We start from the raw sequence: 25952 nt of genomic DNA, 5'->3' as shown, positions 1-25952 counted from the left end.
CTATTGCTAACAACAAGTCTAGCTGTCATTCTGCCTGTCTCACTGTCCATTTATCCTGACAATTGACTTTGACTGAAAGGCCATAAAACTACTTCAACACTTCCTTATAAGAAAATGTTATTTTCTTTTTATTATTTGTAGCTTATTTATTTATTTATTTATTAACTACAACTAATAGGTCATAGTTTTTTTTTGTACTTTGGCATATAGGCCAAAAAAAGAATCCACTCACAAAGCTACGACAAAGTATTGATTATTTGTAAGTATTAGCCTACTATGACAACTGAAGATATCACACAGGAGGAAATAACAAAAAAAGGCCATTATGCTCCTAACCTGCTGCTCCATCTGAGCTTTGCACTTATCCGCCTCCTCCTGGTAGGCCTGATGGACTTTCTCCCATTCTGTAGAGTAGAATGTCTTTAGTCTCTCCTCGAGGTCAGCGAGGTCCAAGCGGTGCTGCTCCTGGATCTTCTGCAGGACTCCATCAAAAGCAGAGCGCAGATCCTCCTTCTCTTGCTCCAGACGTTCACAGGAGTGACCCGAGCTTACTGGAAAACAATATAAAGCATTATGAGGATAATATAAAGAAAACATAAGATAACTTTTCATTTTAGCTGTCAGCAGCATTTTCTGAATTATGGAGTGATAAGAGATACCCAAAAAATCACCTCTGTAATGACCTTTGCCTCTAATTAGTTTAAAAATAATTAAACAATATTTTTAAACCAGACTTCTAATCAAATGTTATTTTTTTTGTGCTAGAAGTGTATATGAAATCATGCTTAAATAGCATATTTAAATGAACATTTCTGATAGCTTGTAATAGAAAATAATGATTAATAAGGATTAGTTTTTTACTTGATTCACCTGCAGTGTCTTTCCTCAATCAATCACATTAAAGCAGCATTTAAGATGATTGGCTTTTTTGGCATGCTGTCAACAAGTCTCTGAATATAAAAAGAGCAGCCATCTGCGACTGATCTAATGCACCAGTTTGTCATATGAAAATATAGATATGCTATGTAGACAGCAGTGGAGCAAATGTTTAAAGGCCAACATGTCCATTTGTTGCCTTGACATGAGACCTTGCCAACGAGACGTGATGATTCATAACTCAAGCATTCTGTGTTGAATCCCAGTTGTCTCTACAGTTCCTGTATCTCTAACGCTTCTGTAAATAAAGAGTCAACTGTTACACGTAACACGTCAAATTATAACTAAGGGAAAGTTCAAAGGAATGCATGCAGACAGACATTTCCTCATAGTCGCGGGGAAGTGTGCCGCAGACACTGTCCCTTTGAGCATTACACCTCTTTGCCCAAATCTTCTAGTTGGGAACAGATGACACTTTACCGCCCAACACAGAGCACATTTGCACTGGGCTGCTGTGGTTTATACATAAAGTGGCACAATGAATGCTGCAGCTGCTGCTGGCTTTGTAGTGTACAAGTGTGCTAGAAGTAATCCAGTGCATGAGGTTTGAGGGTATATACTGGTGGGAGACACATGAGGCTGGAATTTTCAATAGACAGACTTATAAATGCCTTAATTAATGCACATGTCTAAAAGCTGTAGGCAGGTCATCGACATGATACTTTTTCCTCTCTTTTTGTGTTTTTGCCACTTACTCTTTCTTTGTTTTATTGTAAAATCTCCATTAATTCTTTTCTATCTGTATTTATTTAAATATATGTATTTATTTATGCATCATGCATACTCTATATGTACCTGAATTTTAATATTGTCATTTAGTTAAATATGTATTCAGTTATGCATTTAATAACTCATTCATTCATTTTACTTCGGCTTAGTCCCTTTATTCATCAGGGGTCACCACAGCAGAATCGACTGACAACTTATCCAGCATATGTTTTACGCTGGGATGCCCTTCCAGCCACAACCCAGCACTGGGAAACACCCACACACTCTCACATTCAGACACATATATTATGGCCAATTTAGCTCATTCATTTCTCCTATATTACATGTCTTTGGACTGTGGGGGAAACCGGAGCACCTGGAGGAAACCCACGTGAACACAGGTAGCAAACTCCACACAGAAATGCCAGTAACCAGCAGCCTTCTTGCTGTTAGTCAACATGCTAACCACTGAACCACCACATTAAATAACTATATTTACTTTATTAATGTATTATATTTGCAGTTATTTAAATACCTACATTTATTTACATGCCATCATTTATGTAAATGAACATGTATGTGTGCACGCATCTCTTAATCGTATATCCATTTATTTGAATGCCTGTATGTGTGTGTGTGTGCATGCATATATGCGGATGGATGGATGGATGGATGGATGGATGGATGGATGGATGGATGGATGGATGGATGGATGGATGGATGGATGGATGGATGGATGGATGGATGGATGGATGGATGGATGGATGGATGGATGGATGGATGGATGGATGGATGGATGGATGGATGGATGGATGGATGGATGGATGGATGGATGGATGGATGGATGGATGGATGGATGGATGGATGGATGGATGGATGGATGGATGGATGGATGGATGGATGGATGGATGGATGGATGGATGGATGGATGGATGGATGGATGGATGGATGGATGGATGGATACAGACAGACAGACAGACAGACAGACAGACAGACAGATCATTTAATTTGAACTGTCATTTATTTGCTGGTTATTTATAAAGATATCATGCGGTTTTGTATTTGTGCATGCAATTCATACACACAAAGGCTTAAAAACAACTCTTCCATCATGATCTTAAGTTTCCGTTTCTTACTGAAATATGACTTCCTTTAATCGGGCATAAAGTACAAATGTCAGTGTGATAAAACCGTGCTGATATCAAAGTTATTATTGAAATTATTAAAAACATACTTTTTTTTAGGCAATCGGCAAATTTTTGTATTTCTTAGAAAAAAAAAAGAAAAAAAAACAAAATTCAACCACTTCATTGCTTTAAACAATGGAAAAATTGTCCTCTAGATCCAACAAGTGGCATACAAGAGCATACTTTTTTGTTTTTTTAAATAAAAAATAAAATGGATAAAAAAATACTAAAATAAAATGAAAAATAAATAAAATAAAATAAATGAAACTAAATATAATAAAAAAAAAATACCAAGCACGCAAAGGTCTCTTTATAACACTTATGTCACTGACCAACAGCACTATAATTAAACAATCAGATAAAACTAACAAAGTTTACAAGAACATGCTTATATTCAACTTCATTACAAAAAACAGCTCGTCTCATTTGTTTACTGGAGCATCAGTAGGCGTTTCTGAACTTCATCTATTATCAAGGTCAAGAGCACGTTGGCAAATGAATTACTTTAATGAGTCCAACACAAGAACGGCTGTTGTTCTCCTGGGGGAAACTTGGGTCACATCCCTTACTGGCACTGCAATCTAATTATCCATATTCAGAGATGAACACCAGCTTTATTTTCCCTTTTTAAGACAATGAGGTACAATCAGAATCATTATAAAGTTGCTTTCGGGGGTTGAATGAGAAGAAATGTATCTAATGACCCGGCTGTCCAAGCAACAGTTAACAGAGGTAAACCATGATCACATCCACTCAGAGAAGAAGAGCCAGACCCGCAGCTCCCTAATGGCCTAATGCATTTCATGAATCTGCAGAGTAATTCTATTATAGGTCAGATTTATGATGCAGCGCAAGGCTGAGGGCCTAAAAATAATCCAAATAATGCAAACAAGAAGCAGACAGTTAGGAAGATGACTCTTTTTTTTTTTTTTTTTTTTTACCAGAGAAGAAAATAAAGGGACAAACAGATCAGCAAAAATGTATGTGCAACTGCATACGAATATACAAAACTGTCATTTTTTCTGAAAATAGCAAAATATAAGGAGGAACGCTTAACATGAATGTATGTGCTTCTTTTTTGTATCTAATGTCTTATAAAAATGGAAAAGAAAAAACAAGGATATTCAAAGGAACAGTTCACCCAAAAGTTTCTGTAAATATTCTCATGCTTTATGTAAGTGACTTTTCTTCAGACATTAAAGACTATGTTCTGTTGAAACCATGATCCTTGGGGATTTACATAATGAAAGTCAATGGCTACTGGCATGTAGAGGGTCAAAATATACACAAGCAAAACAAAACTAATACCCATGCTACCCATAGCCATGATTATACATTAAGGCTACATTACATTACATACATTGATAGGTCTGTGCAAGAAATTGAATATTACTTATATGTAATTATGTAATAAACACTTAATAAACACTTATCATACACCCAGCACAATAAGCTGCAAGATGTGTTTGCTGTGATGCGTTACAATTTTCAGACCAGCGTAACCCTAATTTTCATGTTTTGCGCGACATTGTTTAAGTAGCAAATCCATTTGCGTCACTTTGTGGACTTATGGGTGTCAGTCTAGAAAAGAGACGTGTTAAGGTGCATTGTTGGCATGTATTTTGAGGAACTAAAATAGACCAGCTGAAAACTGTTCTAAAGTCCAGCCCAGAGCGCATTAGTTGTGCGCCTTAAACACATTGCTTATTACATAGGTTGTACAGCAATATGCAAATATCTTTAAAAATGAAAAAGAATAAAAGGATTAAAATATAATACAATTTTTTACTTTCTATATAAATAGAAAAACCACTGCCTCCATGCCTTCCTCATCTTGCTTTTGTATAATGTTATTATTATGTTATTATTATTTCTAATATGCATATTTAAATTTGTTTTATTAAAAAAAAAAAAACAAGCTTAGTGTGTGTTGGATAGAATTCAGTTTTTTGACCATACTTCATTATTATTGTTTATTTATTCGTATGCTGGAAATTAGAACTGAATTTTGAAGTAGTTTTGAATCAAATCTTTGCACTTAAACTAAATTAAATATGTAGGCTAATGGAAGTCTTCAGTGGAGTGCGTACAACTCCGTTTCCTTATTCACGAAAGAGAGAAAGTAAAAAGGCAGAATGGAGGAGGCTCTTTACCCTCACACTGCAGATGGTTTTTTAATGGTTTTCTCGCCAGTGAAGCGTTAAATTTTTCCACTTACAAAGTCCACCAAGTAAATAGCAAATGCACTATGGCGTGATGCAACTGACTTTTAAAGGGAATAGATGAGACTGATTGACTTATTCTCAAAACACACCTTTAACTCATTAAGAGAATAAGCTCAACAATGTTAGACCATGCACCGCAGCGCAAACTGTATTTTTCAGTCCTTAAAATAGCAAAATTTGATTCAGACACGCTCTTAATGCTTTTGCGCCATGCGCTTTAGACTTTGCACCTAGATCGTTAAAATAGAGCCCTGAAAGGTAATCTACCCTTTTATTTAGGTTGCTGCATTCAGGAAAAGCCTCATTTTGATCAACAGTGTTGTTTAGAATCTACGTTAATTTTCTTGCACAGACTGATTGTTTCACTTTAAAAGACCTTATAGAATTGCTGAGTGCCACGGGAATCAATTTAATTAAACTGTACATGTTTTTTGACTCTAAAAAGTGCTGGTAGCATTGACATACATTTATCAACAAAAGGACTAGATTCAGCTTAAAAAAAAAAAAAAAAAAAAAAGACATCTTCAACACTTTACTGAAAAAAAAAATCCTTAACGGTCTAAAGAGTGAGTAAATCCCCAGCAAATATTCATTTTTGGGTGAACCATCATTGGGTGTTTAAATTCATTCAAAACAATCATGTGACATTGTTATTTTTAAGATAAAAATGTCTAGACTAAAATCATGCCTATATCAACATGCATTACCATTCTGCACTGAGAAGTTAATAAGTCACATGGCAAAAAGCGAGCTAAATTGATTGGACACAGTTCTATCAGGTTTTGTATGAAGACAGCACCCGTTTCATTAGACGAGAGCAGTTGTCCTGTGTTAAAAGACACTTTTGTTTTATATGGGAATTCTGGGTGTGCGCCAAAAAACATCACGCTGCAGTATGCGCAATGACATCACTCGCTCCATAGCAGGGTGAAAGCTGAAACTAACAGCTATCTGTGGGTAAATTTTGCTAATATTTACTGCAGCTATACTGTGGGTCCCAAAGGTGGTCTAAGAAATTCTTTTTGGGGTCTTAAGCGTATTAGCACATTCCTGACTATGTTTAAGCAGCGATTATAATAATAAAGAAAGATCATGTGCAGGACATAAAGGTTTATAACGTGAGAAAACTGCTTTTCTGATTCAGTCATTTCAAATAAATTAAAGTGATAGCTCAACCAAATGTGAAAATTTACTTCATATTTACTCAGTGGTTCCAGATGTTTATGAACTTCTTTCCCCTCTGATCAACACAAAATAAGTCATTTTGAAGAATGTTATAAACTGGAAGCCATAGACACCCATAGCAGGGGCACAAATACTTTGGAAGTCAATGACATCCGACATTCTTCAAAATATCTTCTTTAGTGTTAATCAGCAAAAAGTTTGGAACCCCTTGAGGAATTGTAATTTTCACTTTTTGGATGAACTTTCAATTTATTCCTGATAAAAGCTGAAGGTGATATTATATATGATCAGTCAAAAATAAATAGAAGGCCTCATCACTGTACTGCACATGCTCAGTTACCAGGTGGTAATATGAGCTGTGAAATCAATGTATTATAGATCTCATGGGAGACGCTGGTTAAATTAAATTCTCCATGTTACTTTGCCCAGTAGTGAGGGACATCAAACTTGTCTAACCTTGTCGACAGGCATGAGTATGACCTTCACATTTTAGGAGCTGAGCTTGTGTTTTTTGAGGCGCGTCTCATAAATGAGTATTATTACTGTATGGGAGAGGAGAGACTTTTCAACATGAACAATAAAACAGACTACCTTAGTGACCTACAAATGATGGACTGAAATGCAAATATAGTAGAAGGCAATTAGTGGTAGACTTCTGTGAAAAACTTATGAGAACTAGACATTTTAGGCAATGAAATCTGACTTGATTTCACAAAGATTTAATAGTTTTGTCCCTTCAAAAAGTACAAAGGCAAAGCAAACGCAATCCATTCTTTGCTTTCAACAACATGAATAAAACATATTATATTACTTCAGGGTTTTTCAAACTCTGAGTTTGTGAAGCACTTAAATTAATCAATGTAATATTAAAAGTATTATTATTATTTTGTTTAGCATGTGACAATCTGAAAATTGTGAACATGTTAATGTGCAGTTAAAAGATTGACAAACTTAATTCTGGGGTCAAGCTAATATTTTAAGAGATTTTTTGGAATCAAAATACAAAATTTCAAAATCAGTTAAATAAATGTAAAAAAAAAATTATTATTTGGAATCGATAAAACAATTTCCATTAAAATCAATAAATCATAATATGTTAACTTATGATGATCATAATCATGTGAAAAAACAAACAATGAAGCTGTAATCTGAATACTCCACTCTTACTGATTCTTCTGAATTTGTGATCATGAGAAACCTTTAATAAAAAATATGTAATTTTATATATGCCTTTGCTGATACTTTAAATTTAACACATCCTTTCTGAATCAAAAATTAAAAAAATAAAAATGAGAAAAGTCTAGAGTGTGCATACCCAAAACAAGACTGTATATTTAGCTTAGTTTTGGTCACTTCATAAACCAATATCTGCATATGACTATATTTCTACATTTCTCTCCATCTTTAAATGAATAGCAGAAATGCTCTGCTAATAAGTTAGGACACATAATCCCATGCTCGCATGAGAGGTCGAGGTAGTTTATTCTGCATGTTACAACAACAAGCGGCACACCTACTGCTCATCCCATTGATTACCACCTGTGACCCGCAATCCAAATATTGCATTAATTACAAACAGTGACATTCTGGCAGCTCTCTCCCTTCTATCAGCAGACAGAGAAAGCCAAGCAGTCTACAGTGACTCACACAAACGCACTTACCAAGCTCCTCACGCAAGGTGACCAGCTCCTGAGACAGATCCCGTCGCTGCTTCATCACCTCCTCATGCTGCACAAAACACAAAATCAGATTATTCAGAAAGTATGTTGGCATAAAACCATGTGCAATCTAATAAACAACACTGGAATTCCTTTAGCAGACAAGCTTTCAAATAACTTAACATTTTAGCATCCGTATGAATGGATTGGTCTTTTTAATTTAATTTTGGCTGTATTAATGAAAACAGCATTAACATGGTGTGCAGTTTGTTTTAATTTTTTTTGCAATTAAAATTAACTTCAACATTTCATTTCACAAATGTATTCTGCAGCAGGTACAGGAGAGAGATCTTCCAAGGACTTTCAGGACAAATTTGCCCCCATGAAAACCTATTAAAACAGCAATATTTAATCGTAGTGACATTTCAGACACACTTTTCTGTTAAAAGGCTTCCACTTTGTTGGCAAGGCTTAAAATGTTTTTAATGATACATTTAAAAAAAGGGCTATGACTTGAAACTTAAGAAAATTGATTACAGATTTTCTGCTATTAAAAACTGCAGGTCAAATTAATTAAATAGTGTATAAATAAACAAATAAATGAACAAACAAATAAATAAAACCAACAAATTAGTAAATAAATAAATGAATTGTGTGTATTTTCCATGTATACATTGATAAAAGTGCGAGTTTTGTTCTTAAAATTACCCTCCACTTCAAATATTTTTAGATCATGATCATTGACTTTTCCAATAATAATAATAATAATAATAATAATAATAATAATAACAACAACAATAATAAGTTGTGGGTAGCACGATCGCCTCACAGCAAGAAGGTCGCTGGTTTGAGCCTCGGCTTGGCCAATTAGCATTTCGGTGTGGAGTATACAGGTCCCCCCACGTGTTCACGTGGGTTTCTGCTGGCTGCTCCAGTTTCCGCCACAAGTCCAAAGACGTGGTGTAGGTGAATTGGGTAAACAAAATTGACCGTAATGTATGAGTGAATTAGAGTGTATGGGTGTTTCCCAGTGATGGGTTGCAGCTGGAAGGGCATCTGCTGCGTAAAACGTCCCCTTGATTAATAGCCCCCGGACTAAGCCAAAAAGAAAATGAATGAATGAATGATTGAATGAATAATAATAATAATAATAATAATAATAATAAGTTTAGACATTAATATAAAATGAAAAAAATCCTAAAAAAAAATTATAAAATCATTATGTAAACAAACTAAAATGAAAAGGGCTAAAACCCTTCAAATGAATGATTTTTTGTTAGTTATCAGGTCAAGAAAACTAAATATTATACATTTATGATCATTTCTGACACTGACATTCTTGTCCAGCATGTCCCAATGTGTAACTTCTTTAAAATTGATCACAAGAGTTAAGAATAACATTGTGCAACAGTCAAGTGACAACACAGCTGTGGAACTAAAACACAACAATGACAGCTCTCAATGCCTGATGTAAAAGAAATGTATAAAAACATCAACACCAATATGTAGAGCAACAAAACCACCAGCACCTCTTTCTTTTTAAAGTCACCCAGCGTCACAGCAGCTGCAGTGCTGTCAGCCTCCTCAAACCAACACAAAGACAGTTAAAACCCGCTGTCCTGACCTGCCCTTTCCCTCAAAAACAATCAATACATAGCTGCACTCACTAAAAGAACCACGTTTATATCAATCAAACTCCTCATGATCACATCTTCACAACAACATCTCACTGAAATGAGACACTTTCCACAACCATCCCATTACGAATCTATCCAGCCTTGTCCTGCAATAAGAATGATATATCTTTACCCTGTGTCCAGCGCAGGCAGAATTAAGGCACACTTTGCTGCCGGAGCAGCCCATGATCTCGTGTCTGTGACTTCAGTCCAGATGCATGAAGCCCTGCACCTCCAGCTCCTCTCTCTCTGCAGTCTCGCTCTACATCTGACAGACTGTAGTGGAATAAGATCATTGGCTTCCAGCTCACCCAACCACTGCCCTTGTCTGTGGTGAAAGGATACCGTAATGTGTCTAATAGAAGAGCAATGGAGGGAGGCGGTGTATTGTGCTTTAGAAGGATGATGGAGAAACTCTGTACTTTAGGACACCCGGAGAAAGAAAAGAGTAAAGAGAAACTGAGAGAAACATGACATTTGTGACAGTTGCATGATTGAGTGGTAGTTCATGTAATGGTGTGTGTTACAGTAAGAGGTGACCTTCACACAGGACAGGGGAAGATGGCTTTAGTTTCAGCAGTAGCTTAGAATTTGATAACAATGCACATTTGTATTTACTTATTAATTGTTATTTGACTGATGGACTTTAAAAGTCAAAGTTGTCAATTTAAAAATGGACACTAATTAAAACAAGGATCTCAGAATAAAATTATTTTATAATAATCCTTTCAATTTTATGACTTAATGAAATTAATGATATTAATAAAGTAGAACATAATGGAATAATTTTTTATAATAATAATAATAATAATAATAATAATAACAACAACAACAACAACAGCGACAATAATTACAATAATTTATTATAATGTAATTATAATTTATTATTAACAACAACAACAACAACAATTTCTTATATAATTATAATTGAATACTATTATTATTATTATTATTATTATTAATAATAATAATAATAATAATAATTTCTTATATAATTATAATTTAATAATAATAATAATAATAATAATAATAATAATAATAATAATTTCTTATATAATTATAATTGAATAATAATAATAATAATAATAATAATAATAATAATAATTTCTTATATAATTATAACAATCATAATTTATTTAATAATTCAATCATTCATTCATTCATTCATTTTCTTTTCGGCTTAGTCCCTTTATTAATCTGGGGTTGCCCCAGTGGAACGAACCACCAACTTATCCAATATATGTTTTATGCAGCGGATGCCCTTTCAGCTGCAACCCATCACTGGGAACTATTTAATAATAATAATAATAATAATAATAATAATAATAATAATAATAATAATAATAATAATAATTATTATTATTATTATTATTATTATTATTATTATTAATAAATAAATTACTATTATTGCCATATTATATTATAAAATAATAGTTATATTATGAAATGTATTATAAAAAATATCTTATATTATAATAAATCGTTGTTATTATTATTATTATCATCATTATCATCATCATAATGGAAAAAGTAGAAGAATATAATAATAAAAAGTAATAGAAAACTACTGTATAAACCATTTAATATAGAATATTTATTTAATATAAAATAAATGATTCCTCTAGCATATTTCAGAAAAAAAAGTTTTACTAAAATAAATTATATATAAAATAATAATAGAAAATTGTAGCTCTTTTTGCATTCATGCAGAAGAGATCACAGCTTTCTACTAAAAGTAGTAGTAGTAATAATAATAATAATAATAATAATAATAATAATAATAGATGAATGTAAAAAAATGACTAACAGTGTGTACGCAAGTGTTTTTTTGCTTAATTATTCACATTCTATTAGTACTTTTTATTATTTATTTAAAGAAAGCAACATTAACAATAATAACCTCTGCTGTATAATAAGACAAATAATCACTTTTTGTAACTGTATATCAGAAAAAAATGAGTTGTAAAAAACCTCAGTTTATCATCATCATCAACTATGAATTAATGATATAGTTTCAGAGGGAAAAGCATGTGTGGCCTCTTCTAGTGAACTTATGGCAGTGTGCACAGTGTGCTGACAGCTCATTGCAAACAAAAGGAGATGAAGCAGCCTCCAGCAGCTCTCTAGGTATCCCAGCATGCTTCTGTTCGGACAATATCGAGACAGCAGCTGGTGCTTTCACACAAACACAGAGAAGCCTAGGAACCTCTCATAAAATTAATGAATGCATTGAAAGATTCCTATACGGGACACTACAATCCCCCAACACCCTCTTAATCAGGATCTACAAATGAGCCATCATGACATTTAGCATTTAGACTCCTACATCCACTCACAATCAATATACAAATCTTCAATCTATTCATTTAGCAGATACTTTTATACAAAGCTATACACAATCACCATTTTTTTGCTGTATGCAATGAAGAATCGTTTATTATATAATGTTTATTATATTTGTTACATAGATTATTAGAATTAAAACTACATTAAGATTTTTCCACATACATTTGTTATTACTATAATAGAAAAACTGATAGATAAAATCATGGTAAACTACAGTTGAATGTTTAATACTATAAAAAAAAATAAAGTAAATATGGATTTTCATGTGACTAAAGAAATTTATAAATAAAATTATTTAAAATCTATTTTACATATTTAAATAATCTATAGTATTATACTTGAAATATAATTTAATTTAAATGAAGCATGAAGAGAAACTGATTTCGATTTTTAGCTCTTTAAAAATATACACTGCTTTTTTATGGACTGATTCTATATGAGCTACTGCTTAATTATGGTAGTGCCTTTTAGTTTAAAGTTGGTCCTGGTCCAGATTCAGCAGAGGCAGCCAAAATGCACTTCAGAGAAAAGCTGGTCAGCTCAGACAAACTGCACTTCTGCTTTCCTTCTGTATAGCGCTCAGACTGTTGTCCTTTTCTCACTATTAACATTACACATGTACTGCCAACCGGCCTTCATATCAGGTTTTTATCAAGGACCATTCTAAAATTAGCAAGCTTGTATCAGTCCAAGTCAAGAATGGCAGGAGAGATTACATGTAACATGAGTTTCAGCAGGTCAGTATGAGGAGTTAAAAGGGAATAGCAAAAAAACTTAACAAATAATACTACTATCTATATATATATATATCCATCCATCCATCCATCCATCCATATATATATATATATATATATATATATATATATATATATATATATATATATATATATATATATATATATGTATATGTATGTATGTATGTATATATATATATATATATATATATATATATATATATATATATATATATATATATATATATATATATATATATATATATATATATATATATATGCATTTAAGAAATATGTTTAATATGTTATTAACATATTGCTTTCCTTTTAAATTGAAATTAATTGAAAATATATATTTTTTGCATAAAATAAAAAGGTGCCATGATTTCAGACATGTTTAAAACAGAATTTGTGTGTTTTTAACTAGAAATCAATATTTGGGGGACTTATTATGCTTTAAAGTAGAAATAAATTGTTACTCCAATCAGTTGCCATTATCTGGAAAAAACAATTCAACAACTGAGGTCAAGTTGATGGATATATTTATACATTATGTATGCAAGTACACTCAAAAAATAACTTTTGCTGTTTGTTCAAACTAGTTATTTAAAATGAGCTGAGTCAACACAATTCTTGAGATTTTTGGAGGGGACAACTTAATTGTTTTATATTCAATCTACAGAAATTTGAAATTTAATCGCTTTGTTTTGGGACAACGAGAGGGAATTGTGTGGAACCCAGCATTTTTTAGTGTATGCATGTTTGTACTGCATGTATGCATGTTTATATATTGGTACGCTAATGCATTACTGTCCTGTTGTGGTTCTGTGATGATTAAATTCAAGGTCTAAAAAAAGAGTTTTGTTTTTGGATTTTTTGGGGTGATTTTTGTGTGTATTTAATTATAAAAATGCTAATATATGGATGGCTCATATTATCTGGTTGTTAAATGTAATTTTGGAATCTCTTTAAATCAATGTCAGGTATATAGTAACTATATATAGCAACTAAAAACGAAAAGAAAGCTCAACTTCAGAAAGTTGTATATATAGAATAGATTTGAAAATCATTGTACTCTATATGTGACACTAAAGTAATTCATAAGCAAAGTGCCACAAAGAAAAGGAATAAAAAAAAAAAAAAAACACAGCATGAGGGAGTAGAATAGTAACACAAAACCTACCTTCAAACAAACATCAGAACTCAAAACCAATGAAATCTATGCTGGGTGCTCATTTAGATATCCAACCCTAACCCAAGTAATCCAACCCTAACTGGTCAACTGATGGGACATCTTCCTCATTTAATATTAATGTCTTCTTCACAGCACAATGATAATAAATACATAATAATAATAATAATAATAATAAGCTCCACACCTCAGCATAGAGATGCTTTACGACCACAGCGACAGCCTCGAACCGCCGGTTGTTGGATATAAGCGTGTTCTCCAGTTGTTGGATGGTCTGGTTCTTCTTTTCACACTGAGCCTTGTAATACTCCACATTTCTGGATTTGCTCTCTGGTGGCACCAGATCCGGTTGCCCATTCGTCGGCGGCTGTGGATTTCGGGAGCTCGTCCTTGACTTGTTATTGTCAACTGTAAGAGAGCAAGCATTTAGTACTGTGACAACATTCAGCATTATTTTCCTTCAAGGTGCTCCTCCTTCATAAGACCTTAGACCTGACTGTGTCGCTTGTTCATTTGAAATCCAAACATAAGAAAGTACAAAATGCAAGCCTGAATGAGACAACGCTTGTCCCATCACAAAATGTTATCTTCCCCTCTGTGGATCCAGCCATCAGAGGCCTCTTATTATAGCAAGGCTATGCCACTGTGGTTTTCATTTACATCATCTCATAAATATAACACCAGGACATAATCAGGACATAAATCCTTCTAACAAAGTGGGCCTCAAAGCTACAGGAAGGGCACCTAAACTTTGCAACTGACTTAGAATTGTTTCAATATAAAGCTGTAAAGAGGTACATATAGTACAACTTTTAAATTAACATTTTTTCCCCAATGCCAACACCTAAAGTCTGTTTTGTTAATCCCGTTTGTCCCAGCAGAGTTATTACATAACAGTTCAGTGTGAGCAGCCTTTGACATTGCTGAAATGCCAGCTTTAATAAGGCAGGGGTGGGACACAAACTCAGCGAGACCTCCCTCCTCTAATGTCACTTCAACAGCAACTCATTCACAGCTAGTTTACATCTGCAAAGTCATTTCTAAACCGTCAAAAACAACAACAACAACAAATAAATTCATCATCCTTTTCTACTTTTATATAATTTTAACTTGCGTATACTTGCATATAGTAAAGTAGAAATCAATGATGACATGTCAGTTCAATTCTTTAAAACAAGTAATATAAGCAAGGTATGGTGAACTGAGGCTCCAATGTGTTCTAAGATTGTGATGCCATTTTAAGATGATGCTAAAATGCTTACTTTTTCTTCCACTAGTGTCTGAAGTTTTCAAACATTATTGTCATTTAAAAAAAAAAACACTGTAAAAAATGCTGGGTTCCACACAATTGATTTGTGTTGGGACAACATTAAGAAATTAAGTTAACTTATTAGTTTTTACAATTTTTTTTACAAGTGGAATGAACAAACAATTAAGTTCTAGTTCAATCTAAGTTCTAGTTCAATCTAAAAAAACTCAATAATTGTGTTGTTTCCACTAAGTTTAAGTCAGTAGTTTGAACAAACAGTAAACATTTGAGTGCGAGATAAACATGCACAACTGAAATTGTGGAACAGACAAAATTGGGCATTATACTGTAGGTTTGTACAAAGCTCTCTGATATATTTAAAAAAATGCTGATTTAAAAAAAAAAAAATTTTTAAATAATAATTATATATAATTATATATAAAGAGTTTAGACGCCATCTAGAATTTTCTTCTATAATGAGTATTTTTCTCAGCCTCATATCTTCATCTTCAGTTATTCATTTCATGTTTAAGGCAATGAAAAGAACCCAATCTTTGCAATAAAAGTGAACTTATTGAACCTAGACATGAGAATTTTTTTCTGGCTCTTTTGTCTAGCTTCAGTAAATTCACTTTTATGGCAAAGATTTTTCTTTAAGAATGAAGACTTTTCATTGTCTTTAACATGAAATAACTAAATATAAAAGATAAGAGGTTGAAAAATAAATGCTAAATTTAAAAGAAAATTTCAGACGGCACTTTGAGGTTTTTACATCTGAACTCTTCAAATATATATATAGCCTATATAGTAAAAATGACACCATCATCAATAGCCAATATTATGCAAATAAAGTTTTGCTCTTATTATAATTCATTAGAAAAAGCGTGATGGATGATTGTCCTGTAGATTAATTTATATTGCAGTTATATTTGTTATTAAAGAGAAGTATGCATGTTATCCAAGCATCAATGGCAAGAAAAGCCCCTTAAGTGTGTCGCATTTTAGTAGTTTGAAACAATATAATGTATAAGAAATATAGAAACCAATACGTCGGTTTAATAAGGCAGTTGATTAAAAGATTTTTGTACAGCAATATACAACACCAACCCACAAAATATATCACTTCAAACGGTTAATAAATCGTCACCTGAGAATTATAAGGTTCTATCTGACATGTCAAAATTGAGTTATTGACATTTTCTTATAAAAAAACATCCCATAATGTAAATAAGTTGTCATTTTAATAAGTTGTTTACATTTAAAGACTTATTAAAAAAAAACAAACAAACAAAAAAAAATGTTACACACAGTGTATGCTATATGGAAAGCAAAAACTTTGAAGCTCAACATCTCAAAATCAAAATCACGCAGCTAGAACCTTATAACTCCAAGGTGGTGAAATGTTAATAAAAGCCACTTTTCGAAATGTTCAAGGTTAAAATAAATAGGAAGAAAGATTGAGGTCCCATAATGCAATTTAAAGAGCAAAAATAAATGGAGAAAATAAAAACATGAATTAAAAAATTTGGAAAAACTGCTAATTTACTGATATTTTTTACAATGCGTGTTAAAAAGCAGAAAAAACAAAAACAAAATACCATTCATATAATAAAACAATATTTCAGTTGGAATAACATGGAAATAGTTCACCATTTTTCTCCTTTCAATAAATGCCATGGATTTTCCTAATTTTACTGTTAAAGTCTCTTAACTGAAATTAACCAAGCAAAATGATATAAAACAACGCAGTCAAGACCTCTCTGGAACCATTTTAGCTGTGCATTTTACTGAATAACAGAATGCCTTACAATTTAATTAAGAGAAAAAAATATAAATGTGTGATTTAAATCATTTTATATAATGTTTTAATAATTAAAAAAAACGTCTATATTTTAAAGCCAAATCCCTTGCATTTTTTTAAGTTTCAATGTAAAAGACAAACCTTATCACCATATATATATATATATATATATATATATATATATATATATATATATATATATGTATATGTATATGTATATGTATATGTATATGTATATGTATATGTATATATATATATATATATATATATATATATATATATATATATATATATATATATATATATATATATATATAAAAACACACACAATAGGCCGTTAAGAGACAGCATTCAAAAAGTCACAGAATGTGCATCGTTTAACACTATTAGAAACACAGACCAGATAGACTCATCGAGAAACAACTAAGCAATAAGGGTGGAAACATTGTTCCACTCATTTGGATGCCTACCACCTCAGGAACCTGATCCAAAAGTCAATAAAAGATTTTCAATAGGCATGGTCTAACACCAACATTTACTGCTGAAACAGACCTTTAAAATAGACTGAGAGAGCATTCAATATATATGAATGTTCTTTCCATCCGGCATCCTGTTACGCCTTCAAGACAAAGTTGCAAACAGCTCCAGGTCTGTTAGTTCACTGTACCCACCCATAAAATAAACAGACCCGTTTAGCTCATCTTAAGCTTATGGATTGAAGAAACTGGAAACATTTCAATCCTTATGATAAGCTAGCTTGTGTTTTTATACATTTTTAAATGATGCACAAAATCGCTGATAAACTGAAATACACATTAATAAAGAAACATACAGACCAGTCTGAATAAAGATGTGCTGCAGCCTCAAATGTGATTGTTATGTTCCAAAATTGTCATTTTATTTAAATTGAATTCTTTTAAAAATTAGCAGCATATTTTTAAAAGGCAAAAAAATTAGGTCACATCAGAAATCCTCTTAGCCAACACATTTGAATTGCAGTATAATTCAAACCATAAGGTGTCAGTTCTAAGTAAACATTTGAGTGGCTCCCTCTGCTGGTCAATTGTGCTGAACAACAGACTGCAGGTGCATTGAAGGCTAAATTTACGTTAAACAATCAGTTATGCTGCTAGGAAAAAAAATAAAAAAAGAAAAACAGACAAAATTAAATCGGTTCTTCAGCCTTGCATATATTAAAGTTAAATTCACTAATTTAAGGCAAGCCAATTCCCACAAAGTTGGTAACATTAATTAGCTTCAGTCCTACAGACAGCATGCTCAAAGGAATAATTCAGAAAGCTGAGAAACCTGTAACCATTGAGTTCCACACTAGGAAACACAAGTACTATGGTAGTCAGTGGTTACAGGTTTCCAACATTTTCTAAATATCTTATTCAACAGTAGAAAGAAGAAAGAAACTAAAGCAGGTTTTAAAGTGGAGGGTGAGTATGATGACAGAATATTCATTTTTGGATCCAGTGCAAAAGAACTTACAAATCAGTCACCTTCAGATGGTTACAAAACTTCACAAGGTTTGAAACCATTTGCAACAGATATTATGATGAATTTTGAACAATGCTAGCCTTTGATATTCATAGTAAAAAATATGGAACCCAATGCCTACTGGTTTAAAAAAGAAAGAAACCCAAGCATCTTTGAATAAGTGGAGGGTGAGTAAATTTGAAATATTTTTAGGTGAACTGTCTGTCCTTTTAAGAAAGTCTCTTATTTTTTATAGTTTCAACAGCGTCCACTAGAGGTCTCTGTGGTTAACAGCTCTTCAAATGCTGAAGTTTGGCTTTATATCTTCCATCTTAAAATGCTTTCCTATGCCTGGTTAATCAGCTTTAAATTACATTCAAACAGCAATCATTTTTGCAACTACAGTCACTAGTAGATTTATTTGAAAGCCTTTTAGCATCAATTTTGAAATAACACAGCCATTTTAGCATCTTTTTTTAACACATTGGGGCAGAATTCTCAAAAAAAAAAAAAAAAAAGATTTTTAGATAAAAATCCAATATGAGTTTAAGTGATCAAGCCTTTTTTCTTCAACATGGTTAACAAATAAAATTTTCTACCTAGTAATTACAGTGGAGGTAATTAATCTTTATTTTAATTAAGGTTGGGTGACCCAGGGAACACATTTGAATCTAACACGCAGAGTGATAAAGCTAGTTCAGCTAAAGCTAATTCTTACATCTGATGTGATATATTGTGGGATTTCAGTAAATATAGAGAGATCTATATCTATCTATCTATCTATCTATCTATCTATCTATCTATCTATCTATCTATCTATCTATCTATCTATCTATCTATCTATCTATCTATCTATCTATCTATCTATCTATCTTTTTTCTTTAATCTAACATACTACACAACAGCATCTAGGGGAGTTTTCCCATATGTAAAAAGATCTCTTGGTTTGTGCTAGTTATGAAAACCACTAAAATAATCTCCAGCTCTAAAATGCTCTAGGCTGATGACTAATGAAAAAAATTACATTGGAATTACAATCAAGTATTTTATGCATTTAACAATTACAGATTAAACAATATAACTGTTTTGAAAAGATTCAGTCAACTAGGCTAGCATATCCTACCAAAGGCAATATACACAAAACAGACTTAGACATCAATCAGGTTATCATTAAAGCTATAATTATAAATGTTGCATTTATATTTAGAGTGATATTTCAACTGGATGAAACCTTATCCAAACCTATTTAGCTCAAATACAGTCCTCTGTGCGGTTACAGACATGAAATAAATAGACATTCCCTTTCTTGATATAGTCCTTATTTGTCCAGTAACTATAAAAAGGTTTCTACCAACAGCATCTCCTCTATGCAAATTGAACTACAGACATTACATTCAACCTAACTTCTAAAGCCAAAACCAATAAGAGAACATAAAACCCTCAAAATCAGGTTTCTATACATAAAAACAAACTCACCTGAGAAATTAATAAATCAAATAGGAACTTACTTAATCTACTGACTTGGTAGGTAACCACCAGGACCCAAACCGCGGCACAGATATACATTTTATTTACATAAACACCTCAGGCTCTATTTGTGTCTAGCAAGAAGATGCCTACTGACCGTTGCACAAATATCAAATACTCTTTGGCACAGAGAGAAAAACAGTCTAAAGATAGAATGACCAGCACACGATTGAAGACAGCACCTTGAGAGCTACTTTGAAAGGTCTGTACAGAAGGAGGGAGAGCAGAAACAAGGTTTACTGAAGCTGCAGACCTGCCCGAAACACAACAGCAATCTCGCATCCTGACAGCAGCTGGAGGTTTCTCAGCAATCCCTTTGCTGTCAGCCTCACATGGATGTTGGACAGAGACAATTTGGGGGAGAAAAACATCTTGAGGAAAAGATGTAAAAAGAGAACTCTACTTAAGCAAAGCAAAAACACACACAGATGATGCTAAAGCAAAAAACACTTGCCAAACAAATGGCAAAGACTGTGAGGAAAAAAAGGAGAAAGAAGAGATTCGTTGTCCGCCGGCCATACTTTAGCAAGAAGAAATTATCTGAAGCAGCGTGGATTAAAATAAGCATTAATCCACCGGTTTTGAGCTCTTATCCAGTGACACTCAGCATCTCTGGCTTTGCGCTGGGTGTTAAGTAGGTGTAGGATGCTGGGGGAACCGAAGGAAGGAGAGAGTGAAGGGAGGGCACTGGGAGGAGTAAACAGGAGAGCAGAAGTGGGATGGTGGGAGGGTTCACTCCCATTTCCAGCTTTCTCTCCCGCCATTTTTAACCATCCCCCAACGTAAATGAAGTGAAATTAAAAGCATATAGCAAGATGTTTGACAAGAAATGCACTCTTAGCAGGTCTAGAAAAGTCATTTATATGAAAGCTTGTTTAGATGAAAAATAGAAACGTATAAATAAATATTCTATCACTAGCGGACTATTTTTCTTGTCAAAATGACATGATATAAACTTGCATTGGCACTTGAATTGTGGAAATTGCAATAATTTATCCAAATTTAGTTTTTTTTTATGAATATCTGATTTATTAATGGCATTTCCCTTTCAATTACAGATATGCCTCAGACGTCTGCACTATTAATTTACAAATGAGAGTTTGTATCAAGTGGCAGTAATGAGCTTTCAGAAATTAACATGGGCAAAACAACAACAGATGTTTTTAACAAGTACATTTCCTTTTTTTTTTTTGCCTAAACAGGAACTAATTCAACAAACTATATAATATATAACCTAGATATTAAATCCTATACATTGTATGAACTCAAAATGGGGGGGTGACAGCTGTGGGCTTAACTTATTTTCCATATTCCTCTTGAAAGGCTGGCTAGGAACAGAATCATGAATGTACACTATTAAAGTCTTTATAAAGTGTAATTAAAACGTTCATTTTTACATCTTGCTCTCTGAGCTGAATAAGGTTCATGTAAAATGACATATATTAGAATGTAGGTATACTAGTTTTTGTCCCTTTGTAAGGAGTATGTAACATGCTGTTATGAAAGAAAAATTTCAAATGCAAGCCTGACAGTAGAGTTTGTATTATTGTATTACACATTTCATATTTTTACAGCTTTTTGCTAATTTTATGCATCGGTAACATATTTATTGTTCATATTTTGATTTAATAGAAAGCATATTAAAAGGTCTATTGAACTGAATTAACCAAATAAATAAATAAACTCCATTGAACTTAGAGTCTGCAAAGTAATCAAATTTATTCTGGACACTGATTTGATTTGATTTTATTGACAATAATGTATTGTATGTATTGTACTGTAAGTGTATATTGTATTATTTTTTACTGTTAAATTTGTTACAACTTCCTGCCCAGGGACTGCAGATGTAAATTAGCTTTATAGCTAACTCTGGCACAACATGTCATGTTGTACATTGTCCCTGTATAAATAAATAAATAAATAAATAAATAAATAAATAAATAAAGACACCAGAATCAATACTCAGCCTTAACTTAAACCGTCATGATGAAACCCAAAACAAGGCAAAGGATGAGATTTCTATGTGGTTACAAACAGGCCAGCGCCAATACCAAACAACCACAGAAACTGTCTAACACAAGCCTGTGATGCCAGCAAGAGCTCAAAAAAAAACTAAATGTGCAACCCACAGAAGACATAATTTCAGGTTTGAAGGGGTTGCTGACGGCAGCAGACAATGCACGTTTGCACAGTTCAGGCTGCAGTCCAAATACTAGTGAGGCAGGAGCCATAAAAATCAGCTTTAAAAAAAAAAAAAAAAACTTTCACCTTAATATGTGATCCCATATATAAATACAGCTGGGTCAAAATGACCAAAAAAAAAAAAAAAAAAAAAAAAACTGAAACAAAAAAAGTTCTCATTATTCATAGCTTAGAAATGATGATACAACCATAATCTCAGTAAAAAGGCATTGTCAAAGCTTGAATGGAGCTATATGTGGAATTCATAATTACTTATTATTAGTAAAACCAATTTATAACTCACGCTCACACTTGTGCACAAATAACATACAAGATCCTAAACCTTATTTAATGCCCCAACTCAAATCCACTCTTTGATACACTGCCATATACTGATAATGAACATCCGGACGTCATTCATGGTGCTAAGAGAAGGATTTAGATGAATATTAAAATGTGCAGTTTTCTTACCTCTCAATAATAAAAAAATAAAAATGACAATGGAGCCGACTAAAAAAAAAAAAAAAAAAAAAAAAAAAAAAAAAAAAAAAAAAACATTCTGGCAAACATCCCTTTTCAATTCTATAGGAGGTAATTTATGGCAGAGGAGATAAATGTACGCATACACCCAAGATTAATCTCTGAAAAGGAATGCACTGGTCTTTCTTAATTACAGTTCTTAAGTGTGGTAAGAAAGCATTGCATGTGCCAGGCTGAGATAAGCCAGAAGAGACAAGACACAGACGGTGTTAGTTGTATTCAGTAGTACCAAAATATTCCTGCTTAGCCAGAAGGGTATTTTACAGCCCTTAAACAGTTCAAACATGCTCTCCAACTATCTTAATTTGAAATGATTTTGTGTTAAAAGTTTATCTAAAACAAGCCATAAAACTGTATGTATGTTTCACTACAAAGGTGCTGATGAACTGGGTCTCACCTGTTGGAGTAGCAGCAGTTCTCACTGGTCGGGGTGTAATGGGGGTTTTCAGAGGACTGCTTGAAGACCTCACTGAACTTGACGATGATGACGATGTGTTTTTGCATCCTGCTACAAAAGAAATAGTGAAGAGACAACATATTACACATTCCACCAGGAGCATCAGCAAACCTAAAGATGGCTCCAAGGTAGATTAAAATGATGTTTAAATGAGAAAAAAAAAAAAAAACTGTTTTTTTTTTTTTTTTTAAATATATAACTAGAGGTAGAGATAAAACTAGCGGTATTTAAAGAAGAAGAAAAAAAAAAATCAGAATGCAAACTGGAATCATATTTCTTGTTTTAATTCATCTTAAATGACATCAACGGTTTATTTATTATTAACTTTACTTGAGAACCATTCACATGCTACAATATTTCTATAAAGAAATATTGTTTCTAGTTATGTTGAATACTAATAACTGATACAAAAAAAAAAAACCTAAAAAAAAAAGACAATTATTAAAACTGTGACTCTGGACTCTTATGTTCCACAGGTAAGAAAGAGCCAAAAATCCATTGCTTGAGTCATGATTGTTATTATCATTATTTATCTTTTCAAGTGTCATATTTCAGCCAAATATTGTCCTATAACAAAAGTATACACCAATGAAAAGCTTATTTACACAGCTTTCAGGTTATGTATAAATATCAATTTCCAAAAATGTACACTTATGAGATTTTGTGGTCCATGATCAAAGGATAAAAATCCATGTAAATTATCAACTTAAAGGTTTAAATTTATATTATTTTCAAAAATATTTTAATATTTTCTTCAGTGCAAAATTTGTGCAACTTTGTCTTTTTTTCTGCAGAAAGAGTAGACAAATGTGTGGAACCCTTCAAATAATTAGTTTTTGACAATGGGAGTGTCAAAGCATGTTCACAACATGTATTTCAGTTCAGTCATTAGTTAATTTTCCTTCGGTTAGTCCCTTAATTCATTATGGGTCGCCACAGCGGAATGAACCGCCAACTTATCCAGCATATGTTTTCCAGGGGCAGATGCCCTTCCAGCTGCAACTCCGTAATGAGAAACATCCATACACTCACATTCACACACATACACTATGGCCAATTTAGTTTATTCAAATCACCTATGGCACATGTCTTTGGACTGTGGGGGTAACCGGAAACCCACGTGAACATGCAAACTCCACACAAAAATGCCAACTGACCCAGACAGGACTCGAACCAGTGACTTCCTTACTGTGAGGCGACAGTGCTAACCACTGAGTCACCATGTCACACCATGTAATTCAACTCCCCTTTGTTAATGCGTCCAAACTAAAATAAAAATTAATAGTGCCCTTGCATGCTTATTGTTCAAACTGTCATGAAAGACTAAACCTAAAGACAAAAAAAAAAGTCTTTTATCATTTCATTTATTTATTTATTAAGAACCGGACATTCAAAAATAATGCTGTTGCTCATTGCTAGAGCATTCAGTCCTTTTCACATACCTTGTGAATTCACAGCCTGTTTTTGCTTCATTAAAATGCCTTTGGTCCATGTTGCATTCACAATTTTGTCAAAACACACCTGTTTTTTTTTTCTCAGAAGCAAACCCAAACTGGTCTTTTCAGAGGTCTGCTTCTTTGGTGAACACTAAGTTTCAGATGACTACATTTAAACATTTCAAATGAACAAATGTTGCAGAGGAGTTTGTTTTAATTAAGCCAAATGTGCCAAGTCTGAACACACCCAGAGTCAAAAGGTTTGAGTTTTGTGCTTGTGTGCCTACAAGAACAGGGTAGGGAATTGCCCTAAATTGATGAACAAAGCTGAAGCCATTAAAGTATTTTTTTCTTATATTGTTCTTTTGATTTTGAGGAAATTTACCAAGACATGCCCTGACCTGACAGTGTGTTATCCCTTCATCTGAGGTGCAGAAGTTAATGCTCACAAAGCTGTTGAATGTATGACTCATACCTGATGATACATTCCTGGTAGGTGGACATTGCAGCTTGCTTCTAAAAAAAGTTGCCCTGTTAGATGGTGTTTTACTCAGGCTTCCCACGGAAGGCTCTGCATGGTGTGATGAAATGAAAAAAGTAAACCGTTAATTCCACCCACTATCAGTACTGGCTCATTAACTTATGTGTAATAAAGGTCTCCAGACCTTTATCTGACACACTGTACATAGACACTCACAACATTATAAAGTAAACTCCACCCAATGAATATTACAAATGCAAACCAATTACCACATGTAATATGAGCAAATCACAACCCCAATACAAAACAGCCTTTTATCCATGATGGGTGAAACCAGGGGCGTCGCTAGACCTAATTTACTGGGGCACGTGCCAGTTAAAATAAAAAATAAATAAATAAATGAATTTAAAAAAAGGCCAGTGCCCCAGTAAATGCTTTGAGATATGATTTACTTCATATGCAAAGTGTATTTATAAGAGTGGTTATCCTGGAATAAAGACGTTATTCACTATGTGCAACCGAACTACTGCTGGTAAAACCAATGTAGTTTAATCAAAAAGCAAACTGACGCATCTCTGCATGTGTGCAGAAAACTATACCCGGGTGCCTCACACACAGCTCCTGCTGGACCCTGCTTGACGCGGTGCTCTTCTCCCGGTTGTTTACACGCAGGCTCAAAAAAGTACTTGCTGCTCACGCGCCACTCATGCATTGTGAAACCGAACGGCGGAGGTGTCAGCATGCAGTGAGTTTTGCAAGTCGACAAAACTAAAGTTTAAATAATATGATGGTGATCTTAAGCATGCCTCCCGATAGATTTTTTGTATGAAGTAAAAAGGAGGGATGACGAGTCAGGGAGGTAAAGACTAAATAAACCTAATTCTCTGCCATGTGACAAGACAACAGATAATTCTATAAAACATCTTTTTTGTATTCTATAGAATTGTCTGT

The 25952-nt window shown here is 33.1% G+C and overlaps 1 protein-coding gene across 4 annotated transcripts in view; it reads right to left on the bottom strand.

The window, feature by feature from the left end:
* The window catches only part of mtus1a (microtubule associated tumor suppressor 1a), a 46489-nt gene that overhangs the window by 7711 nt on the left and 12826 nt on the right, over positions 1 to 25952 (bottom strand). Inside the window, exons 5-9 of one of the 4 annotated variants that reach the window (XM_056472061.1) lie at positions 24996 to 25091; positions 23025 to 23135; positions 14035 to 14255; positions 7903 to 7969; positions 337 to 551 (exon numbers count right to left, since the gene is read on the bottom strand). In XM_056472061.1, the coding sequence (XP_056328036.1) occupies positions 337 to 551; positions 7903 to 7969; positions 14035 to 14255; positions 23025 to 23135; positions 24996 to 25091 (710 nt within the window). Of the gene's footprint in view, positions 1 to 336; positions 552 to 7902; positions 7970 to 14034; positions 14256 to 19887; positions 19993 to 20159; positions 20488 to 23024; positions 23136 to 24995; positions 25092 to 25952 lie in introns of those variants that run through there. The other 3 variants (XM_056472059.1, XM_056472062.1, XM_056472060.1) reach the window with 3 other exon arrangements.

The sequence above is a fragment of the Danio aesculapii genome, chromosome 14, assembly GCF_903798145.1.
Source record: "Danio aesculapii chromosome 14, fDanAes4.1, whole genome shotgun sequence".
In the NCBI taxonomy this organism is placed as follows: domain Eukaryota; kingdom Metazoa; phylum Chordata; class Actinopteri; order Cypriniformes; family Danionidae; genus Danio; species Danio aesculapii.
The sequence above is the reverse complement of the archived record's forward strand: the minus strand, read 5'-3'. Positions and strand labels throughout refer to the sequence as shown.